The sequence below is a fragment of the Vulpes lagopus genome, chromosome 19 (genome assembly GCF_018345385.1).
Source record: "Vulpes lagopus strain Blue_001 chromosome 19, ASM1834538v1, whole genome shotgun sequence".
NCBI classification, from domain to species: domain Eukaryota; kingdom Metazoa; phylum Chordata; class Mammalia; order Carnivora; family Canidae; genus Vulpes; species Vulpes lagopus.
The window spans coordinates 33266555-33281760 of record NC_054842.1 but is presented as its reverse complement, the minus strand read 5'-3'; the positions used below and the strand labels follow the sequence as shown (position 1 = coordinate 33281760).

Genomic DNA, 15206 nt, shown 5'->3' with positions numbered 1-15206 from the left:
TGTAATTTCTTCTATTATATATAGTGTCTTGTTATTGGTGCTATAGGTTTCTTTTCCCTTAAGTTATTTGATTCGTCCATGTTCTTTCCCCCTTCTATTTGTTTGGTCTCTACCTTTTATGTGAGAGGTTTTACTTAGTGTTTAAAGATCCTTTGTTTCTTGCTCATATTTAAGAGTAGATGCTAAAAACCTGATTGGAAGTTCTGATCTATAGGTTCCTTTACTATAAAATAATCGGGTTGGGTTCTTTCCTAGCAAATGATCCAATGTCAAATGTTCAAGGTCTTTATTATTGGGTTGATCAGATTCTTCAGAAAAGCATCTTTTAATCACCTGCATAGAGGTTCAGAACAGGTTGCCTGGATTCTGTAGGTTGAGTGAGGAATGAAGACTGGGCATCTCAGCATTTAGTATGCATATACTCATTTATTCTGTTTTCAATATAGTACCCATACCTTCAGCTGTGCTCCCCAGTCTAAAGGCCCTCTATTTTATACTCTCAGGAAATAAAGTACCAGTCTTCTACCTGGGCAGAGATGATCTTGGAGGTTAATCATTTGTTCAAATAAATTTTCTATAAAATGTTCTGGTTTTTATTTTTTACCTTTATTCCACCCACCCACTTCCATGGTCCTCCAAGTTCTGAATGTTTGGAAGTTTTTTTCTGGGATATACCCAGAAACTGGTATATCCAGTTGCTTCTTGGTTTTTATCTTTGTTAATTTGTGATTCAGGTAGTCTGCTAAGTTTATGTACTTTCAGTTTCAAAATATTTATCTCTTTTCCTTTGTTAATAACAAATTTATTTTATTCTTTTCTTAAAAATTTTAAAAGTAATCTCTATACCCAATGTGAGGCTTAAACTCATGACCTTGAGATCAAGAGTTGATCTACTGAATGAGCCAGCCAAGCACCCTATGAATTTATTCTTTACCAAAAATTTCTTCACTGTCAGTTTAGTATAATTTCAAGAGAGACTAAAAGTGATTAAATTGCTATCTTCAATAAATAAATAAATAAATAAACAAACAAACAAATAACTAACTAAATAAATAAATATCTTCACTCAGTATGTTATTCACACTGTATTATGGATGCTTTATCATTTAGCATTGTCACCTGGAGTAGCAAATTTAGGTATGTCATGAATGAATCACAAAATATGAAGCCAATTGCATTAACTGGGGATAGGAACAAATAAATATTTTCTAAAAACCTATTGATTCCTGGGGGCAAGTAAAACTCAAGATAAGGTTCTAGGAGACTCTTGGTTAACTTCTTATTTGCAGTCCTTGAGGCATATTAAGAACCTCCATATATTTAATAGTTTTAAAAAATATCTTTTGAGGAAAAAAAAGGTGAACTTAACTAAGTTGTGATTATTATTTTCAAGTAAGTCACACTAAAATCTATGTGTACCTTTACTCAGAGAGAGAAATTTTCTAGTATCACAACAGATTAAATATTTAATACTTGCAGAGTTCTTCTGATAAAACTATTTTTAAAAGTTATATCAGCTTAATGTTTAATGTTACCATTATAGAACAGAGGAGACATTCATTGGCTCCAATGAACATATGGTAATAGTTTGGCTGTGGTGAGATCTAGTCATATCACACTCTACTTTGTTTTATAAGTTTCAAAAGAATACTACCCCACTTTGAAATATTTCCTGATTATGAGAAAAACCTTGAGGAGATCTCATGAGCAGAGGGCTACAATAAATGTGGCAATATGAGGTTGTTATATCACTGGGTCACAACTTTTTTAGTAATAATGTTTTGTGTAGTACAAATAGGGATAGTAGACTGTCCTTTGACTAGTCTCTAAGGTTTCTTTAGCCTTTAAATTCCTTACTATCTGTCTTTCGATAATAAACACTAGGACAATAGGAAGAAGGCAACTCTTGGTTTTGACAAGCACCTAATGGGACTGAAGTGAAAGGCAAGTTATTTTACTGAGAAGTATAAACTACTTTAGTCAGTTCCATTTTAAATTAAGAACTAAGATAAAAGGGTCTATACAATAAAGAAGCTAAAGCATACACTTTAATAAGTCTTTGTAATTCATATGAGATAAGGCCAGAAGGTGAAGAGACAAATATATTGCCTTGATATTTGCCAGAGTCACGTGACAGCTGCTCTTAAATATTTGAGAGTACCATGGGTAGATGAATCAGATATAATTCTGGAGTATTAGGGAGCATAAAAAGGATCAATGTACAAAAGAAAGATGTTTTTAGGCCTAGAACTAGAAAAATGAAACAAGATACCTTTAGTTGACAGTTATTTGTCCCTGAAAGTTTAGAAGCAGGGGCTGGCTGGCTAGTTAAACACATACAGGAGGACATGTTCAGAGGGGAATTTTTTATTGGAAATACTAGGTACTTTCTAAAATTTTTCTTTTCCAATGTAGATTTTTTTTCCTTGCCAAAGGTAATATTTTCTGAGTCTAGAAGTAATGACTATTTGTTGCCAGAAAACAGAAAAGCACACAAAAGGAATGACTATCCACAGAGACCTAGTGCTAAATTTTTACTATATTTGCCACTAGTTTTATTGGTTTTAAAGCATAATAATGTTCATGACAAATAGTACTTTTACAACCACAGACATAAACAAGATTAATTCCTGACCTTGGGCTGAATGAAGTAAAGTTCTAGACTAAACATTTCTGACCCGTGATAATTCCTATAAGCTACTGAAGAAGTAAGTTCTAGGAAACTTCATTATTGCTTAGAGATTAGCTAAATATATATTCCTTTGAATAATTACTATAAATATTTTAGCACCTGTAACTTCAAAGGCACTGGCCTACTTCCCTCAGACATAAAGATGAATGAGATAGTTGCTGATAAAAACACCTAGTCAGAAGACCATGATAGAAGCAGAATGTGATCACAAAACAACAACAACATAGAGTTTGATTTTGATGTATAGACATTTCTCTTATTACTTTAAACAGTGAGGCTTAACTGTCTTCTGCTCACATTTTGCTTTAGTAAGGCACCGTGAGGCACTGACAATACACACACTGGGTGCCTAGTAAGTGCCAACAGAAGCCATGGAAACATCTCAAGTCAAAATTAGAAGGTTTTTTTTTTTTTTTTTCTATGATTGGCCTCATTTTTTAGGCTCTTACACAATAAGGAATTTCAGGACACCAAGAGAACTCTCTTTTAAGGGATTCCATTGCCTAGTTAAGAAGATACACATGCAAACATGCTCTCATCTAACAGACCATATGTCATAGTGATAAAGAGCCCAGGATTTGGAGTCATACAGACCTAGATTTGAATCCAAGCTTGGTCACTTACTAGGTTGTATAATCTTTCAGAGCTTCTGTTTCCTTTAAATGTAAAATGGAACCACTAAATTGATAGTGATATGAGGATTAAAAAAGCCATTGCATATGAAACACTTGTCATCTGGCCAAAATAAAGCCTCAACAATATGTCAGCTTATTAAATAGGAGAAAGGCAACATGCAAGGCAGAAATGGGACCCAAAAGACACCTCTCCCCCCACCTCCACCCACCAAAATCTCTGTTGGTGATGTTCCTTTCTGTAGAGACCCATAACTGGATCTCAAGATATGAAAAGTTGACCTGAGGAGTTCTGCTTCTAGTAATTGATGAATTAAATATTTTGGATTAACCCACCCATTGACAAAATCTGTAGGAAAAATACTGTTTAAAGGCAGTGGACTAAATTAGCAGGATAGTGAAGAATTATCTGGATAGTTCCAGATTTAGAAGGAAATCCATAGAGGAGCCTAGCATTTGGGACCATCTTTCCTTTGAGGCATCTGCTGATTCAGGAAGAGGGGGCCTGAGAGTTTGAGAAGATACATGAGCTTTGATTTTGCTATTATTTTGTTAATGATTTTTGGGTCTGTCTTTGTGAGGGATGTTGGGCTATAGTTTTATTTATTTTTTGTATGTGTTTGTATGTGTTTGGTTTTGGTATAAAAGTAATACTGGCATCATAAAATAAGTTGGGAATTGTTCCCTCTTTTTCTATTTTCTGGAAGAAGCAGTGTAGAATTTGGTATTTCATCTTCAAATGTTTGGAAGACCACAACAGTGAAATTATCTGAGCTAACAGATTTATTTTTTCAGAAGGTTGTTAACTTTGAATTCAGTATTCACATTAATACAATATGTTGTCTTTTGTGACTGATGTCTTTTTTTTTTTTAAAGATTTTTTCTTTTTATTTATTTACGATAGACATAGAGAGAGAGAGAGGCAGAGACACAGGAGGAAGGAGAAGCAGGCTTCATGCAGAAGCCCGACGTGGGACTTGATCCCAGGTCTCTAGGATCACGCCCTGGGCTGCAGGCGGCGCTAAACCGCTGTGCCACTGGGGCTGCCCGTGACTGGTGTCTTTTAAATTTGCATAATGCTTTCAAGATTCAACCATATTTTGGTATGCATCAGTACTTCATTTTTTTAATTGCCAAATTTTTGGTTATATGGATATATCACATTTGTTTATTATCCCTCCATTAGCTGATGGATACTTGGGGTTTTCCTATCTTTTGGCTATTATAATACTGCTATGAACAAAGGTATCCAAGTTTTTGAATGAATGTTTTCATTTCTCTTGGATATCTTCCTAGGAGTAGTACTGCTGGGTCTTTAACTCTTTGAGTTAAAGTCAGAGTGTTTTCCATATTGGCTGCAGCATATTACATTACTAGTGGCAGCACATGAAAGTTTTTTACATTCTTGTCAATACTTGTTATTATTTGACTTTTTGATTATAGCTCTTATTGGGTGTGATGTGGTATCTATCTTATTGTGGTTTAGATTTGTATTTCCCTGATGACTAATGATATCAAGAATCTTGTTATAGGCTTATTGGCCATGTATATATCTTCTTTGGAGAGATGCCTATTTAGATATTTTGCTCATTTTAATATTAATCTGTTATTGAGTTGTATTATTTATATATTCTAGATACAAGTCATTTGTCAGATCTACAAATATCTATAAATATTTTCTCCCACGCTATGGTTGTCTTCTTGCTTTCTTGATGTTGTCTTTTGAAGTATGAAGGATTTTAATTTTTTTGAAATTGATTTCATCCATTTCTTTTTTTTGTTTATGCTTTTGGTGTCCTATCTAAGAAACCACAGTCATAAAAATTACTCCTATGTCTTCTTCTAAAAGTTTTATAGTTTTAGTTCTTATATTTAGGTCTGTAATCTACTTGAGCTAATTTTTTGTATGATGTGAGGTAGGGATCCAAATTCATTTTGCGTATCGATATCCAACTCTCAGTACCATTTCTTAAAAGACTATTTTTTTTCACCCATTTGAATTATCTTGGCATGCTTGTTGAAAATCAACTAGCCATAAATATGACTATTTATTTACTTCTGGATTCCTATTCAACTGTTTGTCTACATATTGATCTTCACACCAGTATCACACTGTCTTGTTTACATTAGCTTTGCATATTTGGTATCAGTAAGTGTGAGTCCTATGATTTTGCTTTCTCTCAAGATTGTTTTGGCTAACTCTGTAGTTCTATATGAATTCAGAATTCAGCTTTTTTATTTCTACAAGAACACCAATAAAAAGTAGCTGGGATTTTCTTAGGAGTTTCTTTGAATCTACAAATCTATTTGTGGAGAATCCATTCTAATTTTTTTTTTTAAGATTTTATCTATTTATTCATGATAGTCATAGAGAGAGGGGCAGAGACACAGGCAGAGGGAGAAGCAGGCTCCATGCAGAGAGCCCGACATGGGACTTGATCCTGGGACTCCAGGATCACGCCCTGGGCCAAAGGCAGGCGCTAAACTGCTGAGCCACCCAGGGATCCCCCATTCCAACTATTTTAAACCTACTGATGCATGAACATGGGATGCCTTGATTTCATTTAGATCTTCCTTAATTTCTTTCAACAATGTTGAGTAGTACTGGCCTTGTAGAATGAATCTGAGAGTGTTCTTTACTCTTTTATTCTTTGGAAGTTTGTAAAAAGAAATGTTATTTTTTCAGGTATAGAATTTAGTAATTCATCACTAACATACAACACACAGTGCTCATCACAAGTGCACTCTGTAATCCCCAGGGCATTTTTGATGCCCACCTCCCCCTTCCAGTAACCATCAGTTTGCTGTCTACAGTTAAGAGTGTTTCTTAGTCTGCCTCTCCCCTGTGCCCTGCCCCCATGTTCATTTGTTTTGTTTCTAAAAATGTTTGGTAGCCTTTTCCAGCAAAGCCATCTCAGCCTGGGATTATTTTTCCTATCCAGAGTTTTTATTTCATCTTGAACCAGTGTCCCTCTAGGAATTTGCTCATTTTGTCTAAATTATGTAATTTGTTAGTATAAAGTTGTTATATATGTAAATTCTTTTTATTCTTGTAAGGTCAGCATTCATGTTACTTCTTTTATTCTAACCTTAATAATTTGAATGCTGTCTCTTTTTTTCTTGATCAGTGTAGCTAAGGCCCTATTAATCTTTAAAAAAAAATTTGACTTTTGATTCCATTGATTTTCTCTCTTGTTTTTCTATTCTCTAATTTACCCACTTCAATCTTTCTTCTTCCCTTGTGTTTGCTATGCTTAAATTTGCTCTTTTCCCCCCAGTGTCTTAAAGTAGGTTAGCTCATTGATTTATTTCTTGTTTTTTAGTATATGCGTTTATAGCTATACACTTCTCTTAGCACTGTATATATTATATCCCATGAGTTTTGGCATACTGTATTTCCATTTTCATTCATCTTGAAGTTTTGGTACTTTTTCCTTCATTTTCATTCATTTCAAATGATTTCCTTTGATGTATTCTTCTTTTATCCATTGGTTATTTAAGCAGTGTGTTCTTTCTATGTGTTTGTAAATTCCCAAATTCCTAGCTGTTATTGTTAATTTTATTCCATTATGGTCAGAGAATATGTTTTGTATGGTTTTACTTTTTATAATTATTGAGGCTGTTTTATGGCCTGCTCTATGTCCTATCCTGGAGAATATTCCATGTGTACTTGAGAAGAATATATATTCTACTATTCTTAGGTGGAATGTTCTATAGATATGTTAGGTCTTTTTGGTTTATAGTTTTGTTTGTAGTGTTGTTCATGACTTCTGTTTCCTTGTTGATCTTCTTCCTCGTTATTCATCCATCACTGAAAGTAGGGTATGTAAGTCTTCAACTACTATTGTTGACTTTTTTCAATTCTGCCAGTTTTGTTTCATGTATTTGAGAGTTCAATGTTGTTAGGTGCATATGTGTTTGTAACTGTGGTGTCTTCCTGTTGGACATTTTACATGATAAAATTTCTTCCTCATCCTCTAGTAACTATTTTTGTATTAAAGTCTACAATCTCTGATATTTATAAAGTCACTCCAAGTTTCTTATGGTTGTTGTTTGCATGACATATCTTTATATTTCCTTTTCACTTTTTCTCCCTTTTAAATCTTTAAATCTAATATTTCTCATGTAGATAGCATATTATTATATATTTTTTAAAAATCCAGTCGTCTGAAAATCTCTACCTTTCAAAGAAATGTTTAATCCATCCATTCATGTTTATAAATTGTTATTATTGATATAGTTGGACCTTTGCCTGCCATTTTACTATTTGTTTTCTGTCTTGGCATTCTTCTCTGTTTCTCCTTTACTGCTTTCTTTTACATTAAGTGAGTATTTTCTAAGTGTAACATTCTAATTCTTTAATGATTTTTTTTGCTATATAGTTTTGAGTTAATCTTCTAGTGGTTGCTCTAGGGTCTTGCCATGTACATTTTTAACTTCCTAGAATCTACTTCAGATTTGTACTTAATTCCAGTGAGATACTGAAATGTTATTCCTATGTAACTCTTTTCCTTCTTCCCTCCTTTTGTGCTATTATTATACATATTACATCTATATATATTACGAACGCAAAACTACTCTCTCCTAATTATTACTTTATATAATTTATGTTTTCTAAAGATGCTGAGAGACAAAAAGAGAACAAGTACATGTTCACAGAGTTTGTTATTTATGTTCTTCATTACCATTTCTAGTTCTCTTCACTTGTCCTTGTGGGATAATAGGGGTTTCAGAAGGATGAAATCATGGATGAGAATTACCCGAGGAAAGCTTTTTCATAATTGAGGAAATATGAGAAATAAAAGATTGAGATTGAGGATTAATAGAACACTGAAAAAGATTAGAAAACGCATAGTCTTCATATATTTGGAAATTTAGGTGATGTAACTGAAACAACTGAAACTTTCAAAATAATGGACTAATGACAAATTATAAAGACGCATACTTACTGGCATGGAAATGTACTGTTATGTGAAAAAATGTGTTACAAATTTATATAGTTTTGATATCATTTAGTATATCTTTTGGTGCAGGGAGAAAGAGAGTGGAGGAGGAGGGAAAAGAGAAGAAGGAGAAAGGGTGGGGAGGGAGGGAAAGGGAGAAGGAGTAGAAGGATATATACCAATGCTAAATATGGGTCATGGAATTATGAATGAATTTCATAAGGTTTTTGAATGTATTTTATACTTTTAAGATACTTAAAATGTGTATTTGTCATAAAACAATAAAAAACTAACCCAGCAGAAATGAGCAAAAGACTTGAAAAGCAACTTGCCTAAAATGAAATAAAACTGGCTGAATATGTATGAAAAAAATTCAGCCTCATTAGTAATCAAAGAAATGCAAAGTAAAATAATACTGATTTTTTAATTTATCAAATTAGAAACTATTTTTAAGCAGATAATATTCAATTTTAGTAGGGTTACAGGAAATATGCTCAGTACCTTGTTGATAAAAGTATAAAATTATACAATTTTTCTAAAGAGCAACTTAATAATTTTTATAAATGCCCTTAAAAATGTGTATACCCTTTTAACCTAACAATTCCATTTGGGGGGAGTTTATCTTAATGAGAAAAGTAGTGGATGTTAAAACTACTTAGCTGTAACTATTGTTTTGGAAAGCATTCCATAAAAATTTTAGAATGTATGGTAATTAAGGCTAAATCCAATGGTACTAATCTAAATGTCCAAGAAGTATGTAAAAATATAAGAGACTGTACAATATATACCAACTTTTAATAATGTCTTATTCTAAATGTTAGAATTATTATTAAAATTTATTTCTTCTGCTTATCTATGTTTTCTAAAGTGTCTACAATGGACAATAAAATATTCTTTGAAATGGAAAACAAAGTTATTTAAAAATAATCTAATAGGCTGCCTAAGAAATAGCTTAGTTTTATTTCTACTTCATTGATTCCAAACCATATATCCAACATTTAGATAACTTTTAGAATCAACATGTAGACAGCTGAGTCAGTTATACTAGCAGGCATCACGGACTGTAGCCTCTCCATTCCTTGGTACTAAGCACAAACTATGTGCTGGGCACTGTGTTAACACAAGCTGGGAATAAATAGAAAAGAGGGACCAACAGTTTTGGCTTAAACAAGAGACTAGTTGCAAGAGACAGATGTGTATGTTCATGATCACAAATCAAGGTATGTTTGAGAGTACAAAGGAAAGGGAGAGATGATTCTAATTTGTCTATATCAGTCACCCACAATTTGCTTCTTTCCCTTTCCCATTTACTACTGAACCATGAAGATCATAAAACAATGAAAACTCACAATATGTATTCCCACATTCTGTATAAAGGCTCACTATCCTGCTTAACCCCCAGGGCCAGCTCACATGTCACTTCACCTTTGTTTCTGCGGGTAAAAACACTTCTCTTGATATGCTGTGACTATGGATTCGATCTGAGGGGGCAGAGACTAAGTCTAATTCATCTTGGTACTCCTAGGTCAAGATGGCATCTATTGAGTATACATCATGACTTTTTCAAGCTTTCTTTAAGTGTTTTAACATTCCTGGCAAAGGAAACTTAGAAGTCATACCTGGCTGAATCACTAAACTCTTGTCTCTGAAACTAATAATATACTATATGCTAACTGATTTTAAATTAAAAAAAAAAAAAGTCATACCTGGTTGGGTTCCTTTTGTCCTCCTCAGAGATCAAAAACCAAACAAAATCTGCATAGCTCATTCTTCCCTCTTTCTGCACTGTTTTACCCCTGAAGAAAACACAGGGTTATAAAGTTTCCTGAGCAATTACTCAGATAAATTTAGTAGGATGACAGACTAAGAAATAAAGCAATATCTTTCTTTGGAAATTCAGTCAAAGAAAAATTAGAATGCTGGAAACCTTATAAAGAGCATCCCTTCCATTGCCTATATTGTTTGCAAAGGCCTAGAGGGTGAAAACAGAAGACATTTGTGCAGGTGTGAAGAAAGAAGTCTGGTTACCAATTTGAATGCAAATAATCACCAGGTTCAAATACTGTTATCTATATTAAGGTAAAGGGATAATGCCCATAAATTAAAGAATTACTACTGTCTTGTATGAAGCTGTGGTATGCAGGAAACCATGCTAAAATGCGATTGTGATAGTGCTACCTGTAATTCATTTTTTTAAATAAGATTTATTTATTTGAGAAAGAGAAAGAGCACGAATGGGAGGAGGCACAGAGGGAGAGGGAGAAGCAGACTCCCCAGTGAGCAGGAAGCCCAACATGGGCTCAATCCCAGGACCCTAAGATCATGACCTGAGCCAAAGACAGATGCTTAACCAACTGAGTCACCAGGTGCCCTACCTGTAATTCATTTTTAAACTCAGATGCTTTTTCTTACCTTGTTACTGCCCCAGAGAATATCCTTTCAATAATTCTGTTTGATGAAGCTAAAGGTAAGCAAGAGGTATGAGGCTAGTTAGAAACATGTTCTATAAAGACAATCCTTTTGGCAAATTTATTTTCAATAGCAACAAGCTAAAACATCTTTCTTAATGAGAAGTTATGAGTATTTAAATTTTTACCTATGTATAATTTACATTTCTCAAAGTAAGAATTTAAGGTGGCATAATCAATCAATCAATCAATCCATCATTAGAAAAAGAACAGGAAAATGATTATGCCTGATAGCTGGGATATATTAATGTAGTTGAGTGCCTAGTTCTGAACATCGTGACGGCTAAGACAAAAATGTATAGAATTTGTATTGATCTTGTTAGCCAATAAGACAACTTTTCCTCTAAAACAAGACAAATTTTATCCTGGCATGAAATTTAAGGGGAACTAAATAAGAGTAATAAAAAAAAAAAAAAAAAGAAATTTAAGGGGAACTGATCAGCAGCTCCTAATATAAGGGACTCTGAGTGAAACGATAGAGAATGCTATCAAGTATAATTTTATAGAAGATACCTAAACATACCACAAATAAACTTTTCTTATATTCTTATTCCATAAAAGTCTAGGACATAACATAATTTTGAGAAATTCCATCAGTAAGTTTTATTCAGAGAGAGAGAGAGGGAGAGAGAGAGAATTTTATCTTAAAATAGTATATTGCACTTTTGATGACAGATCATAGAGAATCCATAGCAGTGTAGGCCATTGTTGGTTTAAAATTACCAAAGGCTTTAGTTTTAACAAAAGGATACGCCAATAGATCTCAGACCTAGGGATTTGGTGAGGACAGGAATCTATTCTTTTAAGAAGTGCTCAAGGCAATGGCATGTACACTACAATTTCAAAACAAGTTGATGAGGTCACTAGAGAGTTAGTAGCTACCAGCATCTAATTCTTTTGCACAGAGTTAGGTAGAGTCAACCTGAAGGTAAAATTAGTTTAGCTGAAGTTGTTGGGAATACATGTGTCAGGATGGCCATGCCTGGCCATAAAGCTTATATAAGGACTCTCCATACTTTGTTGAATATTAGTTTACAGGGCTAATTATTTGTACTATATAGACAAATAGAAGGCTGTACAGTAAAGACATGGATATTTAATTTCAAAGCTGAAGTCTTTTAAATTTGGAAGGTTTAGCCTATAATTGAAGATAATGTTGTCCGATTTCAGACAGGTTGGTGGATTGGCAATTATGTAGTCTCAGTGACCCCTTCACCATGCAGGTCTAGTTGCCTAGTTTTCTAGACTTCAACACTTTAACATGCCTCTACTGAGTTGTTATGTGTGTATATATGCAATATTCTGGGACTTAGAATTATGGTATATCAGCTAGAGAGATTGCTTTAGAGCCTATAAGGTTTTACATGACCTCGTGTTACACAGATGATCTGGCCACTGGTGATTAGAAAGTGCAGAGCTAATAAATCTGACCTGATACACCTGTGAGTATTTCCATTTTTATGCTATTCTGGTGACAGGAAGGTTATGACAACTTGAAGAAGGGAAGTATAGTACTAAAATGCTTGTTTACCAAATAAGTACGTTTGAGTATTTTCTCTTGCTACCTAGTTGGCACCTGAGAACTGAGAGGTAGAACTCTTTCTTATATACAGAAAGTTCTATGAAACTTGACACCATATGGAATGAACCTTTCTTTCTTTTTAAAAGATTTTTTAAAATATTTTATTTATTTATTCGTGAGACACAGAGAGAGAGGCAGAGACAGAGGCAGAGGGAGAAGCAGGCTCCATGCAGGGAGCCCAATGTGGGACCTGAACTGGGACTCCAGGATCACGCCCTGGGCCGAAGGCAGGCACCAAACTGCTGAGCCACCCAGGGATCCCTTAAAAGATATTTTATTTAAATTCAGTTTGCCAACATACAGTATAACATCCAGTGCTCAGATCATCATGTGCCCTCCTGAATGCCCAACACCCATTTACCCCATCCCCCCACCCAGATCCCCTTTGCAACTCTTTGTTTCCTAGAATTAGGAGCCTCTCATGGCTTGTCTTCCTCTCTAATTTTTCCTCACTCAGTTTCCCTCCTTTCCCTGATGGTCCATTTCACTATTTATTAGAATGAACCTTTTCTTAAGACGTAAATAATTAATCACACATGTATCAAATAAGAGAAGTGAAACTCAATATATTTGTTTAAGATTTGTACTCTGCTATATCTAAAAGGCTAAAGGCTAATTAAAAAAAAATCAGCAGTGCCTGAGGAGATATTTAAGAATAGAAGAGGGATGATATTATGAGAAAAGAATGAGCCAATGTATTTTGGTGCTTGGTGAAGAATATTAAATCATCAGGTAATAGGTTCTACGTTTACTACTGGTAAAAATGAAGCAAAAGAGATAATATCATGTGATATGTAATTTTTTTGCTTTCTGACAAAAGAAAAATTCATCTGCAGGGAAAATACTTAACTCTGGAACTAAATTCCAAAACATAAGTTTTTAGGAGTCCTGGAAAACACTGAGAAGTTAGAAACATTTTCATCCGTGGCTGTTTATAAACACTTAAAATGGGAAATTTATAAGGGTGTATACCCATTCTCTTTCAAATAAACTTTACATAGGTACAGATCTTCTTCATCATTAGAAAATAAACGTCACTATAAAAACTCACCAATTAATCAAAACAAAGACTCTAATTTCTTACATACTGTAAGTCTCTTCTATACTTGCCTTCTAAATAAAAAATTGACACCTTTACCTTGTCCCACATAAAAATTCTTGGCTCTTTAAAGAGGACTTGATTAGATAAAGAATTTAAGAAATGAGAATCTCTCAATCATATAACAATTCATATAACTCTTGCCTTCTTCAAAACAGTTAAGTCTTACCATCTCTAAAACACTTACCCTGGTCATTGTATCGAGATAAATCGGCCTGGCTGATGTAGAGGTCATGATCACTATCTAGTTCCCAGAATTTACAATAAATAACATAGAAATGTTCATAGGAGAAGTAATCTGTGATTTGGTTTATATCTTCCTCTTCTTCCAAAAGGGCTAGAGTCTGAAATAGTATGAAGAGAAGGATTAGTTCATTTTTATTTTTTATTTTTTATTTTGGATTAGTTCATTTTTAAATTATGAAAACAAGCTTTGTCCATTTTGCAGTCTAGTAAAGTTTTATTTTATTTTTATTTTTTAAAAGATTTTATTTATTTATTCATGAGAGAGAGAGAGAGAGAGAGAGGGGCAGAGACACAAGTAGAGAGGGAGAAGCAGGCTCCATGCAGGGAGACTGATGTGGGACTTGATCCTGGGACTCCAGGATCACGTCCTGGACCGAAGGCAGGCGCTAAACCGCTGAGCCACTCAGGGATCCCCTAAAATTTTATTTTAAATTGAATTAAAATTTTTGGTTTTGGTACCAAACTAGGAATTTAGCAACCTCTTCTGACCTTTAATCAAATGATCAATCTATAAGCATTTACGAGTTCTGTATTATGCTTATTAGCAAAGGGCTTCAGATACAGTGGAGGATTTAAAAGCACAGAAAAGGAAGGACTGCTACCAAGGAGACTGTAGCCCATCAGAGGTCCCCAGACTAGCAATCTAGAACAATTAGACAAAAGGCTGAATTACATGATCATAAACTGACACTGCTTTTAACTTTCCACAATTAGGGAGAGTTGGCATCTATTCTATTATATGTAGAGTGGAAATCCACATATAGGGTTTGGTAGTGTAATGAGATCAAGTTTACCACGAAGGTGACTTATGTATAGCATTGTGCTGATGTGTGATAGCCTGGCATAGAAGGTATGGGGGATGGAGCTACAGGGCCCTGAGCTGGAAGTACACCTGGGTCTCCCCTGACTCACTGTGTGCCCCCATGGGAAACATCAGAATTAGTAATTCTGAACCCAGAATTCTTACAGTTCTTATAATTATAAGTGGGCAGGTAAATGAAGATGTTTTCAGAAATGAAAGATTCAGAAAGAAAGATAAAAGAAGCTATAAAAAAACTTCAGAAATAGAGTAAGCAAAATGAAATGGCAGAAATCAGATCAGACATATCAACAATCACAGTAAAGATAAATGAATTAAGTCTCCATATTAAAGTATTTTCAGATTGAATATAAAAACCAACCCTCCCGGGATCCCTGGGTGGCGCAGTGGTTTAGCGCCTGCCTTTGGCTCCGGGCGCGATCCTGGAGACCCGGGATCGAATCCCACGTCAGACTCCCAGTGCATGGAGCCTGCTTCTCCCTCTGCCCTGTGTCTCTGCCTCTCTCTCTCTCTCTGTGTGACTATCATAAATAAAAAACAAAAAACAAAAAACAAAAAAACAACCCTCCCAAACATATCTAGGTATATGCTGTCATAAGAGATAAATCTAAAATAAAAATTTAAAGGAGGTCTTTTTTTTTTTTTTTTTTTTTTTAAGGAGGTCTTTTTTTTAAAAAAAAAGGACAAATAAATACTAGCTAAATCTTAACAGAAAGAAAACATG

General features: G+C 34.3%; 1 protein-coding gene across 4 annotated transcripts in view; it reads right to left on the bottom strand.

Annotated features, from left to right (window-relative positions):
* PPP2R3A (protein phosphatase 2 regulatory subunit B''alpha) overlaps positions 1-15206 on the bottom strand; it is a 213279-nt gene that overhangs the window by 48573 nt on the left and 149500 nt on the right. For all 4 annotated transcript variants that reach the window (XM_041733964.1, XM_041733967.1, XM_041733965.1 and 1 more), the window contains 3 exons: positions 13604-13760; positions 10680-10728; positions 9974-10063 (listed from right to left, as the gene is read on the bottom strand). In XM_041733964.1, the coding sequence (XP_041589898.1) occupies positions 9974-10063; positions 10680-10728; positions 13604-13760 (296 nt within the window). The remainder of the gene's footprint in view (positions 1-9973; positions 10064-10679; positions 10729-13603; positions 13761-15206) is intronic.